At 55.7% G+C, this 16915-nt stretch overlaps 1 protein-coding gene across 1 annotated transcript in view; it reads left to right on the forward strand.

Annotated features, from left to right (window-relative positions):
• COL22A1 (collagen type XXII alpha 1 chain) overlaps positions 1–16915 on the forward strand; it is a 272600-nt gene that overhangs the window by 44811 nt on the left and 210874 nt on the right. Inside the window, exons 5-9 of the mRNA XM_027773278.1 lie at positions 1636–1747; positions 4525–4648; positions 9761–10036; positions 13900–13980; positions 15016–15132. Coding sequence (XP_027629079.1) covers positions 1636–1747; positions 4525–4648; positions 9761–10036; positions 13900–13980; positions 15016–15132 — 710 coding nt within the window. The remainder of the gene's footprint in view (positions 1–1635; positions 1748–4524; positions 4649–9760; positions 10037–13899; positions 13981–15015; positions 15133–16915) is intronic.

Here is a 16915-nt window from a genome sequence, read left to right on the forward strand (position 1 = left end):
CCCCCCCGCCCCTGTTCAGTGCCTCTAAGAAAGAACTAGAGAGACCTGGACATGACACAGTCCTTCTCCTCCAATTCCCCATCCCCCCAGCGTCCTGGGTATACGCGTGCGCTGAGTGTTTTTTTCCAAGCTAGTGGGGCCAGAACTTGAACCCCGGTCAGCTGTGTGGGATCCGGCTCCCTCTGCAGAGTTTAGCCACTGCATTAAAGGGCCAACCTCACTATCTCCTTTTACGGATAAGGAAACTAGTGTTCAGAGACGGCAGGCCACCTGCTAGGCCACACAGTGAGGGAATGACTGGGAGCACCCAGGCCTGTCTGATTCCGGTTCTCGAACTTGCCGTCGTGCCGTTGGCCCTGAGCCCCTGCCCCCCTGTCGTGTCTTACACAGGGCTGGCACAGGCGGGAGCTCCGGAATGCGAGTGGAATGAATGGATGGGCCTTTGGACAGTAGTAGTAGGGAGTGATCGGTCACTGCAAAGTGAGCCCTGCGGGTCATTTCCTCGTCCCATGGCGGCCTAGAGTGGCAGAGACGGTGACAGACTCTTCCTGACGTCTGGGAGGCAGGCACCAGCTCCAGTTCTGTCAGCTCTGGGATTGCAGACACCAGTTTGGCCAGACTTGTGGCTTCCTGTCACCTGCTGAGAGCATCCCTAGTCCCCATGAGAACAGTCCCAGTCAGCTTTTTAAAAAATGGCGCACAGTCAGCCCCAGAGCAGGGCTGTCCTCAGGCCCTTCCCAGCCTGCCCTGCAGACCTCGAGCCAGCCCTCCCGACGTCGCAGTTTGGCTCGAGCGCTTGGTGGCGGCTAAGGATGTGGCCAAGGCTGTGTGGTGTGGCGCTGAATGACCAGTCGTCACGGGGCCATGCTGTGGGTTTCTGTGTCTGCTGCGGACGCGTGTTCAGGGTCTCATGTGGTTTCCATGGCAGCCTCTCTGTAGGTCTGTGACCAGATACTTGAGGCTCCTGGGGGTTATGTGACTGGTAACTGAGCAGATTAAAGCCCACCCTCACCTTGCCGATCCCCCACACCCAAAGCCCATGATCTGTCCTTTACTTTACAAAGACATTGCCTGTAAGGTCCTCTCTTGGAGGGAGCAAACCAAGATACAAATGCCTCTCATTGGATGCAGTATTGCAAGGACAGTTTTCTTGTTTCTGATGTTTCTCTCTTTAAAATCATGAAACTTAACAGCCGCCAAACTATAATTCAAGCAAAATCTAGTAAAAGGCAGGAATGTGGCTGCAGGCAGGCCCTGAACTGCCAGCTGCCTGCAGAGCCGCCCACGTGAGCAAAACGCCTGCCCCGAGCTTCCTGCACACCCAGATCCCGGCTGCAGCAGCTCGGCCGGGCACCACCCGCTCCTGATTCTTGGCTGCGGTCCAGGGCTCCTCAGCCCACACTGCCCCAGGGAGCACGGTATCTGCATCCTCCTGCTCCACTTCTCAGGATGGACTGGAAGCTGCACGGCTTCTCACTGTTGTCCACTTTCTCCCCAAACACGTAGTCGAACAACAGCTCTCAAGTCTTTGCTCCTGGCTGGGGTGGGCCAGCTGCAGGGCAGAGAGCAGTGAGCCCCTCCTCCGCCTAGTGCCCCTCCTCTGCCGAACTCACTCCTGCCCCTCTCTTTGGACAGGGTTTGACCTGATGGACTTGTTCAGCGTGAAGGAGATCCTGGGGAGGAGAGAGAACGGAGAGCAGAGTTCGTACGTCCGGATGGGCTCCTTCCCCGTGGTGCAGAGGACCGAGTGAGTGGTCCCTTCTCCTGCCCTGACGCCCTGGGAGAGGGCAGCTGCCCACGCAGCACTGAGGGGGCATGCTTGTACCCAGTGCCTGGGCCAGTCTTCAGATGCAGCGACTGGGCCAGCCGTGGGGAAGCCCACCTCGCTCTCAGCCCCTCCGTCGCCACCGACTCCATTGGTTCTTGGTCCTCCTCCCTCCACATGGATGTGGCCCTCGTCACTCCCCATACGTGCTCTTTCATCCCTCATAGTCATGGGTCCTGCAGGTACGCAGCTACGAGGGCCCAGCCGCTGCACTGCGGGGGGCTTGGAGTCCTGGGGCGCTTTCGGCCAGGGGAGGCGGCGTCAGTACTGACCAGGTGCCGGGCCTTCTGCAGCCCAGCACGTGGCACCCTGCCCCCGTGTGCTGCTGTCATCCTGAGGTGGAGGTGCCTGCCTCACTGTGTGGTTGAGAAGGTCTGAAGTAAAGATTTCTCCACTGTCCAACGCCCCAAAACAGAAAAAGCCACGTCCGACTTCATGCTCAGAGAACATGCAGTGGGGAAGGAACCAAACGAAGGCGTGTCTGGTGGAGGCCCTGACAGATGTCGCCTCCTTCTGATGTGGTATCTGTGTCAGACAGCAACGCTGCTTAACCACCATGGGACACGGGAGGGGACGTGTCCCTGGGTGATGGCTTGGGCTCGTGATGCTGAGTTCTGCTGAGAAGGAGTGCCTACGCAGTGTCGTGTGGGTTTTAGTGGCAAATTGTCAGAAATAACCTCAGACCACCACGTCTGACGCATCTCGAAAGATGGTTTCTCTTTCTTTTCTGTTGCCTTGACCAACCCACACTCACATCCACACGTGTGTAGTTTTAATTTGCAGGTAGATCTTGTTCATAATGACGAGATGTCCCTTCCAGGATTTGCATCTTCCCCTCACTTGTCTAACACGTAAGGGGCCCTTGACACTCCTTGCAACGTTTCTCGCTAATGTGAAACGAGGCGAGCAAGGTGAGCATTCTCGTTCCATCTGGTGCGATATCACGGCCTCCAGATGGGACAGGGGCTGGCTTAGTCCCACAATTTGAGGAGGCAGAGGCCGGCCTCAAACGCAGGTCCTCTGCTCCAGACCCGCTGCCCTTTTCCCGTAATCTCATGACCCGCTATCAGATTTGTGGGAGGGATTGGATTAGGCCATTTGCTTTATTTAGATGTTCTCTGTTAATGTCCTTTTTTCTCCATGATTATAGTAACATATCTATTACACACTCTTTTTCTTAGACTATCTACACACGTGTGTGTGTGCATTTCAGAAGAGTCAGAGGAAGGTGTGTTCAGAAGAGAACAACAGCAGAGTTGGGCTTAGTACAGAAACAGGGTCGAAAAGGGTAATGAAGAGAGCTGCCTGTCTGTGGCTAGGGAGCCGTCGGCAGCCCAAGGCGGGAGGTCCTGCCTTCCTCCCACATGGGCAGGCCCGATGTCCCCGACTCCTGAGGGCCGTGGGTGATGGGCTCTGTTCCGTGTCTGGACATGGTCCTGGTGGAATCCAGCTCAGGGAGCAGTGCGGAGCACCTGGGCCGCCTCTCGTCTGGGTCTGTGAATTGCGAGTCAGAGAGGGCCAGTCTTTGCTCATGGTTGTGACAGCCAGACCAAGGGTCCCTGAGGATCCGTGAGTCTGAGAACCAGGAACTCAGACGCCTCCCCACTTCCCTTCCTGGCTGTCAGGCCAGACAGCGTCCACCTCCTCTAGCAGAGAAGTCAATGCCAGGGACATCCCGAGGCAGCCCCACCTCAGAGCAGGACTTGGCCACAGCAGGGCCAGGTGAGGGCTGGCCCCATAGGCTGGGCAGGAGCCCAGGGATGGGGAGAGAAGAGCACGTCCTTGGTCCATCTGAGAGGCTACAAGGAGGTACCAGAGCGTGGGTTTTGCCCCAAGGAGTTTATGTCTCACAGTTCTGGAGGCTGTGAAGCCTCCGCAGAGATCCTCTCGGACAGCTGTCACGCCACAGTAACCCCACACGGCGGGAAGGGGTGGGCTGTGTGAGGGCCCTCACCCCAACCATGGTGGCTCCCGCACAGAGAAGAGCACGTCCTTGGTCCATCTGAGAGGCTACAAGGAGGTACCAGAGCGTGGGTGGCTTTTGCCCCAAGGAGTTTATGTCTCACAGTTCTGGAGGCTGTGAAGCCTCCGCAGAGATCCTCTCGGACAGCTGTCACGCCACAGTAACCCCACACGGCGGGAAGGGGTGGGCTGTGTGAGGGCCCTCACCCCAACCATGGTGGCTCCAGCCATCATCTAACCAGCCTCAAAGGCTCCACCTCCAGAAGTCACCCCTGGGGGTGAGGGTTTCAGCATGTGAATTTGGGGGACACCCAGTCAGACCGTAGGACCATGGGGTATGGGCAGGAGGCCCAGCAGGATGAGATACAGCAGGCCGGACGTGCGGAGAAGGAGTGGGGCAGGCAGTGTGGAGGCTGGGAGGCAGTGGCGTTTGAGAGTGGCCACTAGCGTCACTGCTCATTTCGTGGGTGTCGGTGATGGCAGAGACGGAAGCAGGTGCACACCGAGGGGTGGATTCGGAGGTGCCGAGGGAGGGGGCCGGGGGACAAGGAAGTGGACGTGGCAGTGGCCTGCCAGGGCTGCTGGGGCGCCCGTCTAAGCCAAGGCCGGCCAAGTAGGTGAGTAGGGTAGTAACTGGGAGGTCACACGGGCAGGACTCAGCAACTGTCGGCCCGGGGGAGGCCTCTGCTGGTTCCCTGCTCTCACCGCTATGGCGTCGTCTGTCTCCTTTTCCCCAGGGATGTGTTCCCGCAAGGATTACCCGATGAGTACGCCTTTGTCACAACCTTCCGGTTCAGGAAAATGTCCCGAAAAGAAGACTGGTATATCTGGCAGGTCATCGACCAGTACGGCATCCCACAGGTAAGGCCCCTTCCTCGTCTTCCCGGGCCCAGAGTCTGCGGCTTCCTTCTCACTGGGCACAGTATCGCCCTCCATGTTTTCTCAGGGGCCTCAATCCCGAGCCTTGAGAGAGCGTGGCCTGAAAAGGCTGGGGAACCTGAGGGGACCGTCTCAGGAATGGAGAGGCCCATCACCTTCTCGTGGGAATCTAGTGCCAGGCCTTCTGGTGGGGAGGAAGGAGACCTGGTTCTGTCCTCGGGGACTCAGCCTCACCAGGGAGGTGGCCGCCAGCTCTGCTGTCCTGCCACACCTGCTCCATCCTCAGCATGAGTGACAGCGTCCTGATGTCGGGAAGCCTGGCTTCTGGTAGCGCCTGATAGACCTGGGTCACATCTTGGGCGCTTGCTTGGTGGGAGCTCCACGACAGCTCGGTCCTTCCCGAGTCTCGGTTGTAGCTGCTGAATCGGAAACGGAGATTACTCCTGTGAGTGGCTGGTGGCAGAATCGTGCACAGTGATGGCCGTAAAGCACCTACCTTGGTGTCTGCTACATAACGCGTTTGTCACAAGCTCCCTTCTTCTGACGTTGTTTGGTTTTCTCAAGCATGGAGCCTGCCTTCACCCACCTCTGGTGCATTCTGGCTTTCAGCTTTCGAGAAGGTACAACCACCTCCCACAGCGCAGCCTGGGAGGAAAGGCCGCTCTCAGAACATTTTGGTCTGAGGTGAAAGCGGCGCTACTTCCTGTTCTTCACCACATCCAGGCCCTCTCTATCTCAAGGTCATGGGTGCACCATATCATGGGGTCCTCTCCTGGCCAGATGGATGTGTGAAGGCATTTCCCACGTGCAGATGGAAGACGCTGCCTAAAATTTCATTTGAGGTTGAAGGAAGACAAGGGCATGCTCAAGGGACTGGGCCTGCAGGCACTTCCTGAGAGAGTGAGCCCCTTCGAAGCAGCAAGCGAGCTCCGCTGTGGCCAAAGCCAGGCTGGGGCATTACATGTGTGTGCTCGGCAACATGGACGTGCCAGGCTGGGGCGTTATATGTGTGTGCTTGGCAACACGACTATGCTCTCAGTGTGAGCCAGGGGCTGCTCTGAGTGCTTTACTAATCCGAGTTCACTTCGTCCTCACAGCAGCTCTGTGAGCAGTGACAGGCAGGGACTGAGCCACAGAGGGGCTCGGAAATGCACCCACGATGAGCAGAGCGGCAGGGCTCCTGTGGGACCCGGGCAGCCGAGCCTTCTGCCTGTGCGTTTAAGCACTTGCCCTCCTGGCTCCTCTTTGCCCTCTGCCCATCCGGTAGTCCTGCTGAGCAAGTCCCATAGCATCCCTGGTGGGAGAACATTTTCAGCCTGAGCTGCGAGTGGGAGGAGAGCAGCGTGGCCCTGCTCCAGAGGCCGTGCTTTTCTGGACAGCAGGCTGCTCTTTGTGCTTCCGTCCGTGCCATCTCCAGTTACTCTGGTCTTGCTTCTCCAGTTTTCTGGGTCTGGCGCACGGGGCTGGGGCGCCTGCCGACATTCTTGTGGGTGAGCCCATACCGCCCCCTCAGTCTGGTTCTCTTCTCCTGTGGCGTTTTGCAGAGCTCTGCGTGCTTCCTGTCTGCCAGGCCAGCTTCCTCCCTTCTCCTGTCAGACTGCACCATGGGCGGAAGCTCTGCGGAGCCGGGCACAGCCTGAGTCTGACTGCAAAGCCTTGAGGCTTCTGTTCAAAGAGCACCTGGCGATTCACTTTCATTAAGCAAGTCTTGGTTGAATGCCCTCCACCAGAATGGTTGAAGATGGCCACTTCCGTGCCTTAGGGGATACTGCCTAGACACGAGAAAAATGGATAAAGACCTACAAGAAATGGTCCGTGTGCAGAACAGTGCTCGCTGCACACTCACGCATGTGGTGGGTCGTGGAAAACCTGCACATACAGACGTTCACACCCATGATCTCGCTTGAGAGCAGGTGCTTCCACTAGGCGTCACTGAGGAAATGGGCACTCGCGTTCCAGAGGGGCCGAATGTGGCTGGAGCGCTGTGCGTTTGTATGTGGGGGTGTTCAGGGAGTTTTAGAGGTACAGCCCAAGAGGAGGAAGGGGCCACATTTCATGTGATCCTATAGGGCTGGGTAGACTGAGAACAGCCTCTGGGGATGCGCACAGGCCTGGAAACCAGGAGACTAATTAGGACACGGTTACAGTAAAACAGGCAAGAGAGCGTTGGCCCAGGTCAGGCCCATGAGTGAAATGGGGAGGAAGAGGACACTCTGGATGTCTCCTGAGACTGGAACCACCCGGGTTGCTGCGGTTCTGAGACGTAGTGGGCCTTCCCCAAGGCCACCTGATGAGGGCGGGCGGACACAGGGCGAGGCCTGCAGTGTCCTCTGCTCTTTGTCATGCTGGGAGAGCAGAAATATGAAGGGAAAGCCAGGTCTGGAGGGAGCTCTGAATGGCATGCAGGGTCACAGCGGTCAGACCCGTGAGACTGTTCTCAAGAAGCAGAAGATGCGGGTGATCGTGGGAGTATTAGATCGGCATGTAGGAGGCGCTGGGCGTCCGCCAGGGATTACTGGTTAGCTGCTGTTCTCTCCCTTCCATGCAACAAACTGGCAGGGGACACAAGTAAAAATAAGGGTTGTGCCGGAACCACGTGGCGCCCAGGAAAAGAGACCAACCAGAAGACCTGGTGGTGCTAGAAACACCGTGGCTGACTCCCTGCACTGCACGGCCTCCTGCCGCCTCATTCATTCATTCATTCATTCAGTGCCTTAGTACTGAGTGCCCTCAGGCTCTGTGATGTCGCTGGTTACAGAGATGAAGAGAGACCAAGGGCCTGCTTAAAGGATGGGCAGGGCCAAGAGTAAAGTGAACTAAAGAGATGGGCAGGATCACTCCACGGCCCCCGGCAGTGCTCTGGAGAACTGGATGCATCAGCACCTCAGGGGAGGTGCGAGCACACGACCGGGCTCGAAGGCAGCTCTGCGTGTCCATCAGGGAAGGCCTGGCGGCAGTGACGGTGACATCTTCCCGCTCACTCGCTGCACCTTTTGTAACTAACATTTGGAACGGTGTTTGGCGTGGCCTGAGTACTATCTAAATGTTGCATGAGTGTCCGTTTAATCCTCTTAAGTCCGCGATGTGTGGTCACCACTGTTGGTCCCATTTGCTGAGGAAGCAGTACAGAGAGGTGAAGTAACTTGCCCAAGATCACACAGCTCAAAACTCCGTCTGGTTTGGTGTAGGCAGACACCAGCCAGCCTACCGCACCCATTTAATTGCCAGAGGGCACATGTGCTCACCAGAAAGAGACAGAGAAATAGAGGGGAAAAAGCACCCCCAAAGAGGCATGGTCACGCCACAATCCCTCCTCTTCCATCTCTCCCTTCTGTGGGATTTAGAACACACACACACATAACTGGCATGTTTTCCAAGCCACCGCGGCCAGGACTCAAGCCTTGGAAATGATCACTCTGTTCCTTTGGGAAATACTGGCTAGACACAGAAAATGGATAAAGACCTGCAAGAAAATGATCCATGAGCCATGTGGGATCCAGCTCCACTAACAGGGCTAAGGCTGAGCCAGACCCAAAGTTTGGAAGAGCATTTTATTGGAGTGACTAGGATAGGAGAGGATACAAAGTTCAGGGGTGAGGGCCAAGGGGACTGGGAGGGATCGGTGAGAATGAGCTCCGTGCCTGGATGGGCTGAGGGCAATGCCAGTGCTTGCCGGAGATGTCCACTTACTCCTCAGAAGGCCATAACGTGTCAGCACCACTGTTGGCTGCATTTACAGAGGAAACCGTACAGAGTGAAGGAGCTGGTGTGGAGCAGGGAGAGCTCCGGCAAGCATGGTGCACCAGGAACAAGGCCTCCCTGGGAGCACAGGCTCACCAGCTGGGCAGAGTGACGAGCAGCCCTCCCACTCTCTTCCTGCTCCCTGGACTCCACTCCAATGGACTTCCCGCGGGCTGAACTCAGCTAGAAACCAGAGGGCGCAGGAGCTGCGGTGAATCCTGGAAGGTCCGACTAGGGAGCAGGAGCCATGCGGAGAAGGGGGAAGGGTGGGAGTGCAGGTGAGGGCGAGTGAAGACTAGTCCCGAGTTGGGGCAGGACAGAGCCCTCCCTCACTCGCTCACTTGGCACGCCGTTCTGTCGGGTTGCCTAGCACTGTGCATTGACAGAGGACCTGTGTCCCCTGTTGCCTTCCTGGCACCGTGTGGCACTTGCCTGCCACACAGGACCTTCAGCGAGTGCCGTGGGGGGAGAGGGCATGAGAACACGTATGAGAACATATTCATCGCTTATTGTTAAAAGTAGACAGACTGGGACAAGCAGATAGTGTAACGGTTATGTTGCTAGACTCTCACGTAGTTGACCACGGTTCAAGATCCGGACTTGGCAGCTTACAACTCACTGGGTGCGTGCATGCCCAGAATCCTGAGAGGAGAACGGGGAAGGGATTGTGGCATGGCCATCCCCCATGGAGATGATTCTTGCTTTCTTCTCTCTGGAGAGTGCACTTGCCCTATAGCAAAAATCTCTCTTTCCAAAATAAATAAATAAATAAATAAATAAAAGGCAGACAGACCCAAGACTGCCTTCTGGAGTTTGGCCTGTGCCCGAGGCAATCTTCTCAGGGCTGAGGGCATCAGTGACCCAGACGGACAAGGCTCCCACCACCGAGGAACTTTCCTGGAGTTCCAGCTTCTTTCTCAGAATCAGAGACGTGCGGGCTGATGGGCGGGGGTTCAGCGCTGACACCTGGCATCGAGCTGGGGCTGTGTTTGGCTTAGCCAGCCCTGGTGTCTCAAAGATGCAGGCACTACTCAGGGTCCCCGTGGTGCTCACGCCTCCAGCCTCAGCACCCATCGCCCTGTAGTCTCAGAGCTCTCGCGACTGCCAGCCCTTCCAGGAGCCAAGCGTGTGCCCTGGGCTAACCTCTGACACCACGATTCCAACTGATGCAGGTTAGAAGAGTGGGCGAGGCACTTGAGAACACATAGGATGGAGGAGGGGACCTCAGTGGTGTGCGGCAACTGGCCCAAGGTCACCAGGGTCGACCAGCCAGGATCTGACCTGGGCTTGTCAAGCACCCCCTTCCCTCTTAATCCCATGAAACTAAAGGGGTCTCTGGCCCTCCCTCTCTAGGTCTCCATCCGGTTGGACGGAGAAAACAAGGCCGTTGAGTACAATGCTGTGGGTGCCATGGAGGATGCCGTCAGGGTGGTCTTCCGAGGTCCTCAGGTCAACAACCTGTTTGACCGGGACTGGCACAAGATCGCCCTGAGCATCCAGGCGCGGAACGTGTCCCTCTACATCGACTGCGCGCTGGTGCAGACCCTGCCCATCGGGGAGAGGGAGAACATCGACATCCAGGGCAAGACTGTGCTCGGCAAGCGCCTCTACGACAGCGTGCCCATCGATGTGAGTACAGGCCTCTGAGCCAGCCTGGGATTCCAGAGACGAGCCTCAGGGGGGCCCCACGCCCTGTCCCTGCACACACCATGTAGCACACCACACCTTGAAAAGTGTCGTGTTGCAACCCCAATTCACCGTCACCCCTTTAAGAAAATGGGACCCTTTAAGCTTGAGATAGAGACAGCCTGAGAGAGTCTCTCTGGGGTACTATTGGGTACGCTATCAGATTTGGGGTACACAGTTTTTGTTTTTCCCACATATTTTAATTTCACTACCAAGTGAGAGGACATTTATGTGTCTAAACCCAAGTCCTATCTTGTTAAGTCCTCACCCAGTTATAGATTTTATTCGTTTATTTTATGTTCTGTGGTCTTGCTGGTCTGTGGGCATCCCAGGGTATTACTGTGGTTTTCATCTGCATTTCTGTGACTACCACTGAGATTGGGAGTCTTTCCTTGTGTCTGTTGAGTGGCCGCGTGGTTCTCCCTTTAAGGAATGCCAGCCTATATCTTTTGCCTGTTTTACTGTTAAGGTATTTTTGTTCTCTTAATGATTTCCAGATTGTCTTTCTATATCCTAGAGGCTAGCGGCTGGTTTTGTTGTTTATGTTTCAAATATTGTTTTCCTGGTCCATCAAACACAAACCATAAAGGAAAAAAATGAGTAAATTTGAATATACACAATTTTTACATATGGCAAAAATACCATAAACACAGTTATAAACTTCTTTATAACTTGCTTTGCTAACTAAACAATAAATCAGGAACACTCCTAGAGTACTTGTACACATGGTTTGGGGAGTGTCCTGGTGTTGCAGAAGCTCCCCCTGCAGCAGATTCTGATGCTCTCATGAGGCCTGTGTTCCTGTCCTTATCCCGGCCCACAAGTCAGTTTCTCCATCTTATAGGTGGGGGAACTGAGGCTCAGGGGACTGAGCTACCGTGGCCAGCCAACAGGGGAGGTCAGAGCTGAGGCTGACACTGGCTGGGCCCTACTTGTCCCAGGCTCTAAGCTCTGTGTGTTCCTAATTGGTTTCCATACTACAGCCAGTCTGGGTCACTCAGCTGCCAGCGGTGGGACGCGGAGGGGAGGTAGAACCCAGGATTGCGGCCCACACACTAGTCCAACACGGAGCTGCTGAGGACATGGCCACAAGTTGTGAGGCAGAAGGCCCTTAGCAGGATTCCTGGGCCTGGGAGAGCAGGGGGGAAGGAAGGATGAGAGTGGCTGGGAGAATGGTGGGATTTCCTGGCTCCCAGGTCCTGGCTGCTGCCTCTTTCTCTTCCATCCTCAGCCCCTGGGCCCTCCCAGGAGGGCCCAGCTGCTGTGAACGTGTGCTTGCTGATGGAGAAAGCAGGACCGTCGATGGCAAATAGCCCTGTTCATAGCCACGATTCTGCATCTTGTCACTTTCTCCTGTGGGGGCTGGTGTCTTTACAGGAAATAAAACAGACGGATGAATGGGACAGTTGTTTCCTCAGTAGGGGGAGGAGTTGTGTTTCGAAGGACACCATAAAGCCAGGAGCATGAGGTCATGCAGCTGGCTGTGTGTCTTGCCAGTTAGCTGAGGGACTCCCAAGTCCAGCACACGCCAGAGGAGGGCCCAGGGAGGGACCCGGCAGTGTGTCCTAATCCATCAAATTGGCTCCAGGCCCATCTGCTAAGCATCATCTATCATTTGTTCACTCATTTTTCACCTGCTGATTCTCTGCTTCTGGGGCCACTGTGTGTCAGGACCTGCTCTAGCTGGGGATTCAGCAAAGAGCAGAGACAGGCACCTGCCATTCTGGATGGGTGTTCTCATGGGGGAAGAAATCTTAGAAAGTGAGCTGATGAGCATTCACAAGATTCAGACTGGCAAGGCTGCTGCAAGGAAGTGCAGGTGCTGTGTTAGAGGGCTAGAGGGCCCGGGATGGACTGCCAGTCCAGGAGGTGAGGGTGAGGAATTCTGGTCATGGGAGGGGCAGGAGAGGAAACACCCTCTAGGCCATGGGTCATGAAGGGTAAAGCTCATGGGAGAAGTTGATGTGTTGGCAGTATGGGGTACAGCCAGTGGGAGGAAGTGAAGCCAGGGTGACTGATGGCGGTGAGAAGAGAAGGCAGGCAGGAGCTGAGTTCACACTGTGCTGGTACCTGGAAAGGCAGGGTTTTCCCGCAGCCCCTGTCCTGAGCCAAAAACCTTAGCCTCAAGCTTGGGGAGGCAGCAGGCCCTCAGATTTGGTCCCTGATCCCCAAAATCCTGGAGCCCGGAGAGGAGATGAGCACACACCAGCCTGTGTAATGGCCTCACAGCCTGCTATGTTCACTATTAGTGTGAACTTTAGACGCACTAGAGAGGAGAGCCTGAGGACCTCTGCCGACAGTAGATCAGGTAGACCAGATGTCTGTGGCTGCATAGCCCCAATATCCCCTCCCAGCAAAAGCTTAAACAGCAGACTCTGTGGCTCAGAACCAGGGGATCTAGGTGGGCTTTTGTGCCTCCAAGTCCTCTGAGCTGCTCTCAGACTGCTGGCTGGGGTCAGTGCAGATCCCCGGCAGGGCCAAAAGACCCTAAGCCCTCTGCCGTGGCAGCCTCCTAGACTGTGGCACCGTGGCACCAGCTCCTCGCTGGCCGATGCTGGAGCCACACTGGTTCCTCCACACCTGAGAGTGTCTCATGGCCAGGCAGCTGTGTTCCCTAGGGTGAATGTTTGAGAGAGAGACAGAGACAGAGAGATAGGAAGAGAAAGACAGAGAGAGAGCATGCACATGCCCAGGCAGAAGTGTTCTTTTATGACTTAGTCTTGGAGGTGACATGCCATCACTTTCACCGTATTGTAGTCATTGGAAGCAAGGCACCAAGTCCACCGACAGCCCAGGAGAGGGAAAGGTAGCTCCACCTCTTGAAGGGAGGAGCATCAAAGAGTCCATAACTATTCTGGGTCATCAGGAAAGTTATGATACAGTTTTGCATAGAAAAATATATCATGACTTGCCAGGTGACCTAATATTTTAAGACCCACCACAGAAGTGGCTGCCTGAGTAGTTTAGAGGGTGGCTGGGGGACCACTTGAGGTCCCAGGGCTTTTCTAGAATGGCCCTTGTGCAAAGCTGAGAATGCAGGAGGCCCAGAGTTTTTTGTGGTTCCCGTGCAGTTGGGTGTTGCCATGTGAAGACACACACAGCCAGGGGTCCAGCAGGGCCAGGCCTTGGAGAGCTACAGGGTCCAATCAAAGGCCTAGCTTCAATCTGTAGACTCTTGGGCGCAAGAGTGTGTGTCTGTGAGTGAGTGAATGAGTGTGAATGTGTGTGAGTGTGACTAAATGTGAGTGTATGCACGTATGTTTACCATCACACCTTTTTTGAGTCTTAAATTTTTTAAGTTTTTTAAAAATTTTCCTTATAAATTTAAACTTTAAAAATGTTTAAGTATAAGGAGCTGTGGGGTAACAGGTGAATGAAGCCAGTGTCGATTTTGGAAGTTCATTTAACCTGCGTAGCGACGTCTGAGAGGTTGGAGTGAGGATGTGCTGAGCTGCTGGAGCCACCGCAGCGGCCTCCTTGCAGCCCCCACCGTGTGCAGGGACGGCGGGGCAGCATGAGGAGGACACTGTGCCCAAGTATGGGACGAGGGCAGGAGCTGCGGGGCCTTGGAGGGCGGGAGACACTGGCCGTAGTGCATGCCTCAGACCTCCCTGGCAGGAGAGTTCTGCAGGGGGAGCCATAGCAGAGGGTGCTTAGTCTCCCCCTGAACCTGGCAGTGGAGCTCAAAGTCAGGGATCCAGGGGCCAGGCTAGGAGGGCCTCCAGAAGGAGGTGGCCCTGCCCAGCTTTAGGCCTCTGGGTTCTAAGGGCCCTAAAGCCATCCTCTCCCTTCGCTCTCCTCTCCAGTTTGACCTGCAGCGCATTGTGATCTACTGTGACTCACGGCACGCAGAGCTGGAGACCTGCTGCGACATCCCCTCAGGGCCGGTGAGTAACAGCTCCTGCAGGAGCTGGGGAAGCGTGCGGGCCTGGGCTCAGGCGTGGGCAGGTGGGCCCCACCGGAGGAAATCGGACTAGTAGGGTCCAGCAAATACTGCTGGGTTCCAGTCCCTGGTCACATGGGTGTGAGGGGCCGCTGGGTCCTGCAGGTCTTCCCCAGGGGCTGCTGTGCTCTGCCCTGGGTCATCACCACTCCGAGGCGGGGGAGGGCAGTGGCAGAGGTGGGCAGATGACCCGAGGAGTAGCAGGCTGCCTGTGGGGGGAGGCCGCAGGCCCTTAGCTGGCTGGTGAGACTGAGAGGTCTGTACCCGGGTGCCTGAGACACCAGGATTTACCCCACGGCCCCTCTGAGCAGTGCATGTTGCCCCTCACACCTTGCCCTCCTCCCCCTTCCAAGCCTTGCCCTCTCCAACCCTCTTTACCAAATGTTGGTTCCAACGCTGCTTGAGGGGTGGGAATGGTGGCTGGAATCCTCGCACAGCACTTGGCTGGCCCAGCCTGCAGACCCAGCTGATGTCCCCTCAGCGTGCCCACCTCAGACTCCTGTGCACAGATTTGCAGCAGGGACTAGGGACCTGGCTGTGGAGAGAGGGGAAGAACAGAGGAGGCCAGAGGGTGAGAAAATGAAAGGGGGACACAGGGGGAGACCAGGACGGGGCAGGAGCTCCCAGACACCTTCTGGGTGCGAGCCCCTGAGGTGGGAATCCCATGCTGGCTCATGAAATTTCGCTCCTGATGTCACCACGGACATCCCCTTGCCCCATTCTGTAGAGATGGACGCTGAGCCTTGAGGAACCGAGTGTTCCCACAGATTGCTGAGCTGTCACTGATATGGCTGGGGCTGGTCCTTCCAGCCATCTGCTCCGAGGCCCCGGGAGAACCGGGGACCGGCCCTCGCACTCCGCATGCTCGGCGTCCGCAGGGTTTTCTGGCTCCTCCTTACCACCGGCCTCCGAGGAAGTCTGGACACTGCACCTCCCCGGGAGTGGCTGCTAGTTCTGACCCTCTGGGCTCTTCTTCCAGTGCCAGGTGACTGTGGTGACAGAGCCTCCGCCCCTGCCCCAGCAGCCTCCCACCCCTGGCAGTGAACAGATCGGGTTTTTGAAGACCATCAACTGCTCCTGCCTGCCTGGAGAAAAGGTACTGCGTGCAGTCCACCCTCTGCCCTGCTCCAGGCCTGGTGTGTGCCCGGCGCCCTCTGCAGGACACCCATAGTAGAGGCGAGGGTTCCCATCACACATGTGGTCTACTGGGGTGGCCCTGGCCGCTGACTCCCCAGATTAAGTTCCTGTCCTCTGGTCCTCCTCCTTCTTGGTTCTGTGCACGCGGGAAGGGGAGATCGTCAGACTCGCTCTAGTTCACATTTTCTAGAAGTTAAAAATGAATGCATCACGGAGGCTCGTTTGTCTCCTGGCTGTGTTGTCTCCACTCAATGCAGTGAATCAAGCTAGGGTTAGTGTGAGCCTGAGACCCAGAATCATCTGGTGCCAGGGTTTAGATATGCCCTGCAGGAACGCTCTTGGCGCTTTCTTCTCTGCGTTTCCCTGGATTAGCTGCTTGCCACAGGACGAATGGACGAATGGATGCACAGGCGTGCCGTGTGTGTGTGTGTGTGTGTGTGTGTGTGTGTGTGTGTGTGTGGCGTTACATTTTTGTTCCTAATTTTAAAACGCGGTGTGTTTTTACAAACACCAGCACACCATCAGCCCAGATCGACGTCTCTGTGTGTGTCTGACACTCTGATTTGCTCCTGCTGTAGACCCGTGGTGCTCGAGCGGGGAAGAAAGTGCTTGTATTTGAGCAGAAGGGACAGCCGCAGCTACACAGGGTGGTGGAAGCAGACCATGTGGGGAGAGGCGTGCCGGCAGGTCTGTGGTTCTCTGGGTCTGCAGGCCCAGAGCCTCGCTTTCCCATGTGTGGCCACAGGCCTCTCTGAATGTCAACACCACATATGTTCTCAGTTTACAGATCGTTTTTTTTTCCTTTTTAGATTTTTGCTATAGGGTGTGTGTGTGCTCGTCAGAGAGAGGCAGATGGAGACACAGAAAGAGGGAAAGTGAGAAACCAGCCCCAGAGGGAATGTGGCCATGTTGCAGTCCTTCCTCTTCCACTCTTCTCTCGGGATATCGGACATGCGGGCACACACATGTGACATGCTTTTCAAGCTGCCTGCTCCAGAACTCGAACCAAGGAGTTGGCATGTGTGACCCAGCAAGTTAACCTCCGTGCCGCATACTGGCCCACAAATCACATTTTAAATCCAGTAATAGGCCCGCAGGTGGTGTGAAGGTTAAGGTGGCCGGACTCCAAGTCTCAAACCCAGTGGCTTGAAAAACACATGGGGATGAGTGTGTGTGTGTGCATGTGTGTGTGTGCGTGCACGCATGGCCAAAATCCTGACAGGAGGGAGAGAAGGAGAAGGGATTGTCACATAACCATACCCCATGGGGGTACGTACTCATTTTCCCTCAATCTCTCTCTCTCTGGCAAGCACATGCACCCTCTGACAAATTACAGAAATAAAACTAAACAACAAAAAAAGAAAAAAGAAAAAAATCCAGTAAGAAGCTCTATACATGTTTTTAAGGCAGAATAAAATTTGTTTTAGACATTTCTTGGTTTGTGCTTTAGTGATCGGTGATTACATGAACTAACACCATTCTCTTTTTAATTAAAGTGATGGTGTATTTTTGTAAAAATAGCCTGGGGACACTGCTTTGTTTAATTACTTTATTGCATTAGATGCTGACAAATCGTTAATTGTATTAATACGTGTCCTCTGGTGTGGAGCGGCCCACGGGTTGAGCGGCAGACTGCCCGTCCGAGCCGTCCGCTTACCCCTCCTGCCCACTGAGACCTGGTGGCTGGCCCATGGACAGGATTTCCCTGCTCTCCAGACTCTGGCGGCTGCCCCCCCGCTCGC

This window comes from Tupaia chinensis, unplaced genomic scaffold (assembly GCF_000334495.1).
Source record: "Tupaia chinensis unplaced genomic scaffold, TupChi_1.0 Scaffold000335_1, whole genome shotgun sequence".
Classification (NCBI taxonomy): Eukaryota; Metazoa; Chordata; class Mammalia; order Scandentia; family Tupaiidae; genus Tupaia; species Tupaia belangeri.